The 11,539-nt window shown below is 39.0% G+C and overlaps 2 protein-coding genes across 4 annotated transcripts; both read left to right on the top strand.

Annotated features, from left to right (window-relative positions):
• Positions 1 to 37: 37 nt before the first annotated feature.
• Positions 38 to 4,081, top strand: LOC124405341 (probable cleavage and polyadenylation specificity factor subunit 2). 3 transcript variants are annotated; one of them, XM_046880159.1, is made up of 11 exons: positions 38 to 151; positions 659 to 829; positions 1,112 to 1,271; positions 1,355 to 1,706; positions 1,788 to 2,098; positions 2,187 to 2,446; positions 2,566 to 2,751; positions 2,847 to 3,216; positions 3,304 to 3,498; positions 3,632 to 3,769; positions 3,945 to 4,081. In XM_046880159.1, the coding sequence occupies exons 2-11, from the start codon at positions 681 to 683 to the stop codon at positions 4,035 to 4,037; spliced, it is 2,214 nt and encodes a 737-aa protein (XP_046736115.1). In that variant the 5' UTR covers positions 38 to 151; positions 659 to 680; the 3' UTR covers positions 4,038 to 4,081. The 3 variants fall into 3 exon arrangements, with proteins under 3 accessions (XP_046736115.1, XP_046736114.1, XP_046736116.1); XM_046880158.1 differs by lacking the exon at positions 38 to 151 and adding an exon at positions 214 to 360; XM_046880160.1 differs by lacking the exon at positions 38 to 151 and having other exon boundaries at positions 747 to 829; positions 1,395 to 1,706.
• Positions 4,082 to 4,848: 767 nt separating this feature from the next.
• LOC124405345 (HSPB1-associated protein 1) lies at positions 4,849 to 6,423 on the top strand. The gene is made up of 4 exons (XM_046880164.1): positions 4,849 to 5,095; positions 5,169 to 5,455; positions 5,555 to 5,936; positions 6,058 to 6,423. Exons 1-4 carry the CDS (start codon positions 4,883 to 4,885, stop codon positions 6,409 to 6,411), a joined length of 1,236 nt encoding a protein of 411 aa, XP_046736120.1. The 5' UTR covers positions 4,849 to 4,882; the 3' UTR covers positions 6,412 to 6,423.
• The last annotated feature ends 5,116 nt before the right edge of the window (positions 6,424 to 11,539 follow it).

Consider the following 11,539-nt stretch of genomic DNA (forward strand, 5'->3'; position numbering starts at 1 on the left):
TTCCTAGGTTTTCTTACGGAACTGCCGTTTATCAACGCATATATTTTTTTGAAATAGAAAATTTACGTTTCTACAGGTGAAATTCACCTCGACGAATAAATGTCAGTCAAAATCAACTTGAATTTCGTCTCGCACACGCCATTACTGCATCGTGAGAGCAGCTGATTTCTTAATATTACTTACGACGCGCTCGGTCGCTAGTGTCTGTGGCCCGATGCGACACACCTAACCTAGAAATCAACACATCAAGCTATACATCTTGTTTTCGTACTGACTATGTGTTCTCGTCGTTTCAGATGACGTGAAATGATATTTTTACTCGCTAGTTTTTAAATATCACCGTTACTCTACCAGTACAAGGTATAACCGAGTTATTCGTCTATAGGAAATCGCTGTATGGTCAATATTTTCTACAGCAATTAAAACATTTCGTTAGCAGGTTATAATTATGACCAAAAGATCAAAATTTTTCTCTACTATATCTACTCCCAATGCTAGCCTGACCCAGCCAAATATTGAATTAAACCTCGGCTCATTTTTTTCCAAATTGACTTACACTTCGATGTAAATTTTTACAGCACTTCGTTCGATGTTCTGTGCTTGTCAGGTACAAGAGATACTCTGTCTTGACATATATGACAAAACGGCCTTGTTTTAGGTGCATCGACCGACAAGTCATCATGACATCGATCATCAAACTTCATGCCATTTCCGGAGCTATGGACGAATCCCCTCCGTGTTATATACTCCAAGTAGACGAGCTAAGAATACTCCTTGATTGTGGATGGGATGAAAATTTCGATCAGGATTTTATCAAAGAGCTCAAGAGGTGAAACTTGTCTTCTGATTTTAATTAAACTGTAGAATACAGTTTTCACACTAGAATAGATTTTTTTGTCGGTGACAGAAACCTGACCTTCCTCTCATACAGGTGTTAAAATGCTAAATGTTATTGCGTTTGCAAAGTTTTGTTTTTGCAACAGTCAGTTACTACCATTGTACTGTCCAAAAAGTATTCATTTTACGGTAATTTCCATTTATCTATAGTTGGAATAGTAAGTACAATTTGGTTTAATTTGTCCATTCATTGCCTATAATTATAATTTTTTAGGCACGTCCACCAAATCGATGCAGTATTATTATCATACCCAGATCCATTGCACTTAGGTGCTCTACCGTACTTAGTGGGAAAATGTGGTCTTACTTGTCCAATATACGCTACAATTCCAGTCTACAAAATGGGTCAGCTGTTCATGTACGATATGTACCAGGTGAGCATTCGACAGAACTATTGAATGTATTCAAACAATAACTTGGTATTCTGGAAAATAACACTCAATTAATTTCATTCTAGTCTCGTAACAACATGGAGGATTTCGACTTGTTTACTCTAGATGATGTTGATGCAGCATTTGATAAGATAGTTCAGCTAAAGTACAATCAGAGCATTTCAATGAAAGGCAAAGGCTATGGAGTAACATTGACGCCTTTGCCAGCAGGCCACATGATTGGTGGAACTATTTGGAAGATTGTTAAGGTTGGGGAAGAAGACATCATTTATGCAGTTGACTTCAATCACAAGAAAGAAAGGCACTTGAATGGATGCGAATTAGAAAGGCTGCAGCGTCCCTCCCTGCTAATCACTGATGCTTTCAATGCTACATACCAGCAAGCCAGGCGGAGAACTAGAGACGAAAAGCTTATGAGTGAGTAGCTTTGACACTGAGTATTCGATTCTCAAGACAACACACTTCTTGATGAAAATTTAACATTGATTTCATCACCAGCAAATATTCTGCAAACCCTTCGAGGCGGTGGAAATGTTCTAGTGGGAGTAGATACAGCTGGCAGAGTATTGGAGTTGGCGCACATGTTGGATCAACTTTGGCGGAATAAAGAATCTGGTTTGCTTGCCTATTCGCTAGCACTTCTCACCAATGTTAGCTATAACGTTGTCGAGTTTGCCAAATCACAAATCGAGTGGATGAGCGATAAACTGATGAGGAGTTTTGAAGGGGCCAGAAACAATCCGTTCCAATTCAAGCATTTACAGTTATGTCACAGTATGGCCGAGCTCAATCAAGTTCCGAGCCCCAAGGTGCGCGATAAAATATTTTGACATCATTAGGCATAAAGTTAGAAGCATATTTATATCTGAAATAGACTAATTCAAACTCATTCATTAGGTTGTTTTGGCAAGCACACCTGACATGGAATGTGGTTTCTCACGAGAACTTTTTTTGCAATGGTGCAGCAATCCGCAGAACAGTATTATACTTACCAGCAGAACCTCTCCGGGTACGTTAGCAAGGGATTTGGTGGAACACGGCGGAAACAGAAACATCACGCTGGAAATAAAAAGGCGCGTCAAACTGGAAGGTGCTGAATTAGAAGAGTATCAGAAAAAGCAAAAGTTGAAGCAGGAACAAATAAAACAAGAAGCAATGTGAGTGTAATTCAGGCTAGAAATTATTTTCAGAATACCTAGATGAAAAAAATTCCCCTACTTACCTGAAAAAATGTAGTATTAACAATGATGCAATGTTTAATATGTTTTTTCATCAGGGAAACAGCAGATGTGAGTTCAGAATCTGAGGATGAGATAGAAGTTGGTGGTGCGAAAGGGAAGCATGACTTGTTGGTGAAACAGGAAATCAAGCCAGGCTTTTTCAAGCAGAGTAAGAAGCAGCATCCAATGTTTCCTTTCATAGAAGAGAAAATCAAAGTGGACGAGTACGGGGAAATTATCAGGTGAGTAGAAAATATTTATAACAAAATACATTTACGATTAGATACATTTTAATCGGAACAGCATGATGGTTAATCTCTTCTCGATTATATTTTAGACCAGAAGATTACAAAATAGCCGAAGCGACGCCCGAAATGGAAGACAATAAAGAGAACGTTGAAGTAAAACAAGAAGACGCCACACCACAGCCAGAAATTGCTGCAGATATACCAACCAAGTGTATTCAAATGACACGCACGGTTACAGTCAATGCTTCTGTGACGTACATAGATTTCGAGGGTCGCTCTGACGGTGAATCTCTGCAAAAAATTCTTGCACAGCTCAGACCCAGACGGGTTGTCTTAGTCAGGGGCTCCCAACAAGATACCGAAGTTCTTGCTCAACAGGCTCGGAACGCTGGAGCGAGGGTGTTTATCCCTGGCAGAGGAGAAACTCTAGATGCTACGACTGAAACACATATTTACCAAGCACGTAACTTCTTTTCTTCAACACTTTGCATGAGTTGAACATTGTTATTTACATCGGTTTAATTGCTAACTACTTTGGGCTTATAGGTTCGTTTAACAGACGCATTGGTTAGTGGATTGAATTTCTCCAAGGGTAGAGGAGACACAGAGGTTGCTTGGATAGACGCACTGATGACCATTCGTGATCAAATACGTCGTGATGCTGTTGCTGATACAGATTCTTCAGAAACCGTTGATCAAGCGGACCAAATACTTACCCTTGAACCTCTACCGCTCAACGAGGTATCAGATTTATTATTTCATCAATCAAGTTTGAAAAGAACTTCTTATGTTTGACATTTATATTATGCGTTAACAATTTTTATTTATCTTGGTGGTGAAGCAAATCGGTACCTTGGGTTTTCTTCTGTTATAGGTTCCAGGACATCAAACGACTTTTATAAATGAGCTGAAACTTTCTGATTTCAAGCAGGTATTAAATCGTAGTAACATTCCGTCAGAATTCAGTGGTGGAGTTCTATGGTGCTGTAATAACACGATTGCAGTTAGAAGGGTAATTAGAGTTCTCGGCACTGAGTTCTATATGTACTTAGGTTTTACGAAAAAAAAACAAATATCTTTCATTAGCAGAATAACAGTTGTATAAAATATTACTTATTAGAATACTATGCATGCAAAATATGAAAATCAGTAACTGCCAATGGTTACAGATAGGTTTCTGTTTACAGCACGAGGCAGGTAAAGTGATCCTTGAGGGATGCATTTCCGAAGAATATTACAAAGTGCGAGAACTACTGTACGAACAATACGCAATTGTTTGATTAAAAATTTTATTTCATTTCTAATAAAGATAACGGACTGAAAATTACCGTAAAAAAATATTTTCGCTCATTTTACTTTCACGTTCTGATAAGAGCACATTCAATAGACAGTATTCTGGAACCCGAATTCAACATTGGTAATCACAAGGTGAAGTATCAGCTCAAGATTTGTTATCAGCACGCAGATATCAAAATCTGATCCGAGTCCCTGCACTTTGACTGAGGAATATACTTTATTAGGTATAATTAGTTCAGGAACTATCTGCCCAAGCATACAATTTGTGTAATTTGAGGAGTCTGTTAAAATTAAGGAGAGTAGGTCAATAGATAATGAAGAACACACTAATTCTGGATAATCTGTCATTCCTTTTTCAGGTATATCAAATTACTTCATGAAACAGTAACGGTTTTATTCGTACTTCTTCAAATTCAATTGCAACTGACAAAGATGCTAATTCGTACATACATATGAATGGTTCAGCACCCGAGTAGACTAACGCACGTTGTCTGTAAGGATCATTTTAAATGGCTTAGGATAGTGTCTAGCACTGAACCCTTCATATAAGCCGCGTTAATTCGTCCATTTGCGCAACTAGTGCCATCTCTGACACCGGCATGTTGGGTATGTTTGTTACGACAGGTCAGGTTTGCTCAAGGACTCCATGGCATGGATTCGATGGGCCTAATAGCTTTTCGTTGATACCGCGTGATACTTCCTACCAAAACACGATCCAATGAAGTACAATTTCCTATAAATGTACTTCCTCCGTTATCCAAGATATCATCATATCGTAACTACCTCAAACTTTTCAACATTGCCATTCTGATTAAGTAAATCTTCAGATATGCAATCGACATCTAGCCTTCAAGTACCGTCTGAGAGTACGTTGAGACATGCGATTCTTCAATTGAAAGAACCAGTAGTCTTTAATAATTTGCTAAGAGATTCAAATGGCAAAAACTTGTGGAAATTCCTTGATTGGAATCTCAATGATCTCGCTGAAAAACTTGGAGATTTAAAGCTGCCATTTAGAATTGGTCTCAATGCCAAAACGACGGTATATGAATTCAAACATTCATATTCTAGAATTTATGGGTGTATCAATATTTCAGACTCTTTCGTACTTTTAGGAACCACAATGGGACTTCAAATGTGATGTGAAGAACATGACCATGAGCAACTTTCTTGAAAATGTAGGATCTTTAGTTGAGAGTAACAACTGGCAGTACTTTGATTACAAGTATATGCATGAATGGTTTAGTCATCATCCTGAAATACTTTCATCATTTGATTGGCAAAGATTTGGGTTTGATCAACGGGGCGAAGATTCCACATTATGGATTGGAAGCCAAGGAGCACATACCAATTGCCATCAGGACACTTACGGTTGTAATCTAGTGGCTCAAATACATGGAAGGTAACTAACAATTATGCATCGGTATTATTGACCTTCTTTAACATCGGTTGTTTACTGACACATATAACTATCTGTGCTATGATTTTCTATCAAGTACAGAAAGCGATGGCTTTTATTTTCACCAGAGTCTAACAACAAACTAAAGCCAACAAGAGTCCCCTATGAGGAGTCAACAGTTTACAGTAGCTTTAATTTATTTTGCCCATCAAAAGATGATGAAGAAGCTCTACTAAGAACTGACCCGAAAGCAAGGATGGTAATACTGGAACCTGGACAAGTATTACTGGTCCCTAGTGGGTGGTGGCATTATGTTGAATCCATTGATTTAAGCGTCAGTGTCAATATATGGATTCCACTGTCGGCAGATTGTCATTCCAGACTCGGCGAGGCTCTTGTTAATTTAGTAGTTCAAGAGATTGGAAAAGGATTCATTCCTTCATCTGATGAAACACTTCACGCACCAAGTGAGGCTCTGCGATTGGTAAGAGCAATCTCTTTCATTATTTATGACTCGTTACATACAATAAAGCTATCGATTCTGAATTGAAACCATACTAATTCGTTGATTGAGCGCATTTGCATTGAATCTATTTGGATTTCAGATAAAAACGTGTATTGAGAAGTGCAATGTTGAAAAAGTAGATTTACCGTCAGATAAAAAATTCAAAGAAACTCGATGGTCAGTGAAGGAGTTGGTCGAGCAATATTTTACTTATGTAACACCGATTCCTGTACTAAAAAATGAAGAATTGCAAGAATTACTTTCGAAAAATCGAGACAGGTTCTCAGACATTGAACACAAATATTTGGAAACGAATAGCTCCAACTGCAAACGTGATAAAGATGCTGACTGGGTGAATCAACAAATAAGAAATGACGTAGTTAACGCCTTTTGTCATCCTGATATTATTAAGAAAGTGACGCACCTCATCCTACACTCAAGCCATCTGAGGTGATCTAGAACAACTAAATATGAGTTGTTAAGATAATAGTTGTTAATATATGTTAAGTGTTATAATTGTACTGAATAATGAACAAATACCTCTCCTTTGCTCAAAATTATACTATATACATTTATGCATAAATTGTCTAATTATGATTTCGACATCAAGAGATTTCGTTAATTTCTTTTTCGAATCACGCTAGTACATGGTTTTTGTCGACCAAAAAACAATGAGAAATTTTCTAATTAGGACTCCTAGGTCTAACGTTTGTAAGATTTTGTAGGTTTTGAAAATAAATACGATAAATGGATTGTACGCAATGCGGTCATAATTTTGCAAGAGAAAACGATTTCTTGTCGTGTAACGTCGCTGCCAACAGCAGATCGAACGTTACAGCCCATAAGCTTGGGTTTCTTCGTAACTTCTCAGCTGTTGATTCTACACCGTTTTAGATGTCTTGTTCACATGCCTGGGGGTCCAATTGGTTTGAAGATGTTCATTAAGTTCGATTTCGAGACGAGAGATTTTTGCTAAGCAAAAAAAAAAAAACACAATAAGGCTAACTCCTCTGAACTTTTGGTGAAAATTTTCACGATTTCTGAAGATGCTAAATCAATTCTTTGATGCCCTATTTCGATGTAATTTTGCGAGAGAAATCTATTGCGCATAGTCCGAATGCGCTGCGAGCAACGGATAAAGAGTTACAGTCAAAAAACATCGAATTCGTAACTAGGTTTTCGGAAAGTAGGGGAAGGAAAATGACGAATTTAGAGCTACAAAGTATTTGTTTCAATTCAGTTACAGTTTATTCAATATGCCTTGATTCTAGTACAAGTGTTCAGGTGTCTCGGTATAGTACGTCAACAAGTTGTCAAATAATATAGAAATAAATGAAGAAACAAGATAGAAAAATGATTGAACACTCTCTAATGAAGTTGACTATATATTATACGACTATTATATGCTCCAGCAGCGTAGGATAGAAAGTAGCATATAAGATGGCAATTTTTATAGTTTGTAAGTATGTATTGAGTTCTGCACTGCGCACAGGTGAGATGTATGTATACATCGGCAGGATTAGATATGTATAAAATTGTATTGTTTTATATAACTTTGGATGGAATAAATGAATGGGGAAATAAATAAGTGTGTGTTTTCCTCGTATCTCCTCAGCTGTCGGTCCTACGCTTTGTTTCTTATCTTTTCTGCATTTCTGAAAGTCCGAATCGTTTATTACCGGTCAGACAAATCAATTCAGAGACATAAAATTTTTAGATCCGAAAAAATTTAAGGCTGACCCCTTTGTATTTTTTGTGAAAATTGGAACCTTTTTGAAAAATGTTAGAAACAATTCGTCGATGCTGCATATCGACGTAATTTCGAGGGAGAAATCGATTGCGCACAGTCCGAATACGCTGCGAGCAACGTATCGAGAGTAACAGCCGAAAAACGAAAGACATATTGACACCATTTTTTTGCTGCTGGTCTTTGCGTCGTAATGTCTCTGCTGTGGGCCTACGCTCTTTTTTACGTGTTTTCTGAGTTCCTGGGGGTCGATTTAGTCTAGAAAGAGTCAGACAAATCGATTCCAAGACGAAAAATTTCCGGCTCCGAAAATGACCAGAAAAGTAAGGCTAACCCCTTTGGATTTTTGACAAAAATTTCGACGATTTTGGAAAGTGCTGCGATCAATTTTTGCATGCCCTATTTTGACGTAGTTTTGCGAGAGAAATCGATCAAGCGCAGTCCCAATACGCTGCGAGCAATAGCTCAAAAGTTACGGGCAAAAAACTGCTCATTTTCATCCTCATTTCTCTGCTGTTTGTCCTACGTTCTTTTTCAAGTGTTTTCTGAGTTCCTGGGGGTCAAATTAGTCTAGAAAGGGTCATACCAATCGATTCCAAGACGAGAAATTTCCGGCTCCGAAAATGACCAGAAAAGTAAGGCTAACCCCTTTGGATTTTTGGCAAAAATTTCGACGATTTTGGAAAGTGCTGCGATCAACTTTTGCATGCCCTATTTCGACGTAATTTTGCGAGAGAAATCGATTAAGCGCAGTCCCAATACGCTGCGAGCAATGGCTCAAAAGTTACAGGCAAAAAACTGCTCATTTTCATCCTCATTTCTCTGCTGTTGGTCCTACGCTCTTTTTCATGTGTTTTCTGAGTTCCTGGGGGTCGAATTAGTCTAGAAAGGGTCATACAAATCGATTCCAAGACGAAAAATTTCCGGCTCCGAAAATGACCAGAAAAGTAAGGCTAACCCCTTTGGATTTTTGGCGAAAATTTCGACGATTTTGTAAAGTGCTGCGATCAACTTTTGCATGCCCTATTTCGACGTAATTTTGCGAGAGAAATCGATCAAGCGCAGTCCCAATACGCTGCGAGCAATGGCTCAAAAGTTACAGGCAAAAAACTGCTCATTTTCATCCTCATTTCTCTGCTGTTGGTCCTACGCTCTTTTTCATGTGTTTTCTGAGTTCCTGGGGGTCGAATTAGTCTAGAAAGGGTCATACAAATCGATTCCAAGACGAAAAATTTCCGGCTCCGAAAATGACCAGCAAAGTAAGGCTAACCCCTTTGGATTTTTGGCGAAAATTTCGACGATTTTGTAAAGTGCTGCGATCAACTTTTGCATGCCCTATTTCGACGTAATTTTGCGAGAGAAATCGATTAAGCGCAGTCCCAATACGCTGCGAGCAATGGCTCAAAAGTTACAGGCAAAAAACTGCTCATTTTCATCCTCATTTCTCTGCTGTTGGTCCTACGCTCTTTTTCATGTGTTTTCTGAGTTCCTGGGGGTCGAATTAGTCTAGAAAGGGTCATACAAATCGATTCCAAGACGAAAAATTTCCGGCTCCGAAAATGACCAGAAAAGTAAGGCTAACCCCTTTGGATTTTTGGCGAAAATTTCGACGATTTTGTAAAGTGCTGCGATCAACTTTTGCATGCCCTATTTCGACGTAATTTTGCGAGAGAAATCGATTAAGCGCAGTCCCAATACGCTGCGAGCAATGGCTCAAAAGTTACAGGCGAAAAACTGCTCATTTTCATCCTCATTTCTCTGCTGTTGGTCCTACGCTCTTTTTCATGTGTTTTCTGAGTTCCTGGGGGTCGAATTAGTCTAGAAAGGGTCATACAAATCGATTCCAAGACGAAAAATTTCCGGCTCCGAAAATGACCAGAACAGTAAGGCTAACCCCTTTGGATTTTTGGCAAAAATTTCGATGACTTTGGAAAGTGCTGCGATCAATTTTTGCATGCCCTATTTCGACGTAATTTTGCGAGAGAAATCGATCAAGCGCAGTCCCAATACGCTGCGAGCAATGGCTCAAAAGTTACAGGCAAAAAACTGCTCATTTTCATCCTCATTTCTCTGCTGTTGGTCCTACGTTCTTTTTCAAGTGTTTTCTGAGTTCCTGGGGGTCAAATTAGTCTAGAAGGGGTCATACAAATCAATTCCAAGACGAAAAATTTCCGGCTCCGAAAATGACCAGAAAAGTAAGGCTAACCCCTTTGGATTTTTGGCAAAAATTTCGACGATTTTGGAAAGTGCTGCGATCAATTTTTGCATGCCCTATTTCGACGTAATTTTGCGAGAGAAATCGATCAAGCGCAGTCCCAATACGCTGCGAGCAATGGCTCAAAAGTTACAGGCAAAAAACTGCTCATTTTCATCCTCATTTCTCTGCTGTTGGTCCTACGTTCTTTTTCAAGTGTTTTCTGAGTTCCTGGGGGTCAAATTAGTCTAGAAAGGGTCATACAAATCAATTCCAAGACGAAAAATTTCCGGCTCCGAAAATGACCAGAAAAGTAAGGCTAACCCCTTTGGATTTTTGGCAAAAATTTCGACGATTTTGGAAAGTGCTGCGATCAACTTTTGCATGCCCTATTTCGACGTAATTTTGCGAGAGAAATCGATTAAGCGCAGTCCCAATACGCTGCGAGCAATGGCTCAAAAGTTACAGGCAAAAAACTGCTCATTTTCATCCTCATTTCTCTGCTGTTGGTCCTACGCTCTTTTTCATGTGTTTTCTGAGTTCCTGGGGGTCGAATTAGTCTAGAAAGGGTCATACAAATCGATTCCAAGACGAAAAATTTCCGGCTCCGAAAATGACCAGAAAAGTAAGGCTAACCCCTTTGGATTTTTGGCAAAAATTTCGACGATTTTGGAAAGTGCTGCGATCAATTTTTGCATGCCCTATTTCGACGTAATTTTGCGAGAGAAATCGATCAAGCGCAGTCCCAATACGCTGCGAGCAATGGCTCAAAAGTTACAGGCAAAAAACTGCTCATTTTCATCCTCATTTCTCTGCTGTTGGTCCTACGCTCTTTTTCATGTGTTTTCTGAGTTCCTGGGGGTCGAATTAGTCTAGAAAGGGTCATACAAATCGATTCCAAGACGAAAAATTTCCGGCTCCGAAAATGACCAGAAAAGTAAGGCTAACCCCTTTGGATTTTTGGCAAAAATTTCGACGATTTTGGAAAGTGCTGCGATCAATTTTTGCATGCCCTATTTCGACGTAATTTTGCGAGAGAAATCGATCAAGCGCAGTCCCAATACGCTGCGAGCAATGGCTCAAAAGTTACAGGCAAAAAACTGCTCATTTTCATCCTCATTTCTCTGCTGTTGGTCCTACGTTCTTTTTCAAGTGTTTTCTGAGTTCCTGGGGGTCAAATTAGTCTAGAAAGGGTCATACAAATCAATTCCAAGACGAAAAATTTCCGGCTCCGAAAATGACCAGAAAAGTAAGGCTAACCCCTTTGGATTTTTGGCAAAAATTTCGACGATTTTGGAAAGTGCTGCGATCAATTTTTGTATGCCCTATTTCGACGTAATTTTGCGAGAGAAATCGATTAAGCGCAGTCCCAATACGCTGCGAGCAATGGCTCAAAAGTTACAGGCAAAAAACTGCTCATTTTCATCCTCATTTCTCTGCTGTTGGTCCTACGCTCTTTTTCATGTGTTTTCTGAGTTCCTGGGGGTCGAATTAGTCTAGAAAGGGTCATACAAATCGATTCCAAGACGAAAAATTTCCGGCTCCGAAAATGACCAGAAAAGTAAGGCTAACCCCTTTGGATTTTTGGCAAAAATTTCGACGATTTTGGAAAGTGCTGCGATCAAGTTTTGCATGCCCTAT

The sequence above is a fragment of the Diprion similis genome, chromosome 4 (genome assembly GCF_021155765.1).
Source record: "Diprion similis isolate iyDipSimi1 chromosome 4, iyDipSimi1.1, whole genome shotgun sequence".
In the NCBI taxonomy this organism is placed as follows: domain Eukaryota; kingdom Metazoa; phylum Arthropoda; class Insecta; order Hymenoptera; family Diprionidae; genus Diprion; species Diprion similis.

Coding starts and splice junctions, on each gene's coding strand:
- LOC124405345 (XM_046880164.1), top strand. CDS start 4,883: ATGCAATCGACATCTAGCCTTCAAGTACCGTCTGAGAGTACGTTGAGA. Junction 5,096..5,168: donor GTCTCAATGCCAAAACGACG/GTATATGAATTC, acceptor TCGTACTTTTAG/GAACCACAATGGGACTTCAA. Junction 5,937..6,057: donor CAAGTGAGGCTCTGCGATTG/GTAAGAGCAATC, acceptor TTTGGATTTCAG/ATAAAAACGTGTATTGAGAA.
- LOC124405341 (XM_046880159.1), top strand. CDS start 681: ATGACATCGATCATCAAACTTCATGCCATTTCCGGAGCTATGGACGAA. Junction 2,752..2,846: donor GAGTACGGGGAAATTATCAG/GTGAGTAGAAAA, acceptor ATTATATTTTAG/ACCAGAAGATTACAAAATAG. Junction 3,770..3,944: donor ACACGATTGCAGTTAGAAGG/GTAATTAGAGTT, acceptor TTCTGTTTACAG/CACGAGGCAGGTAAAGTGAT.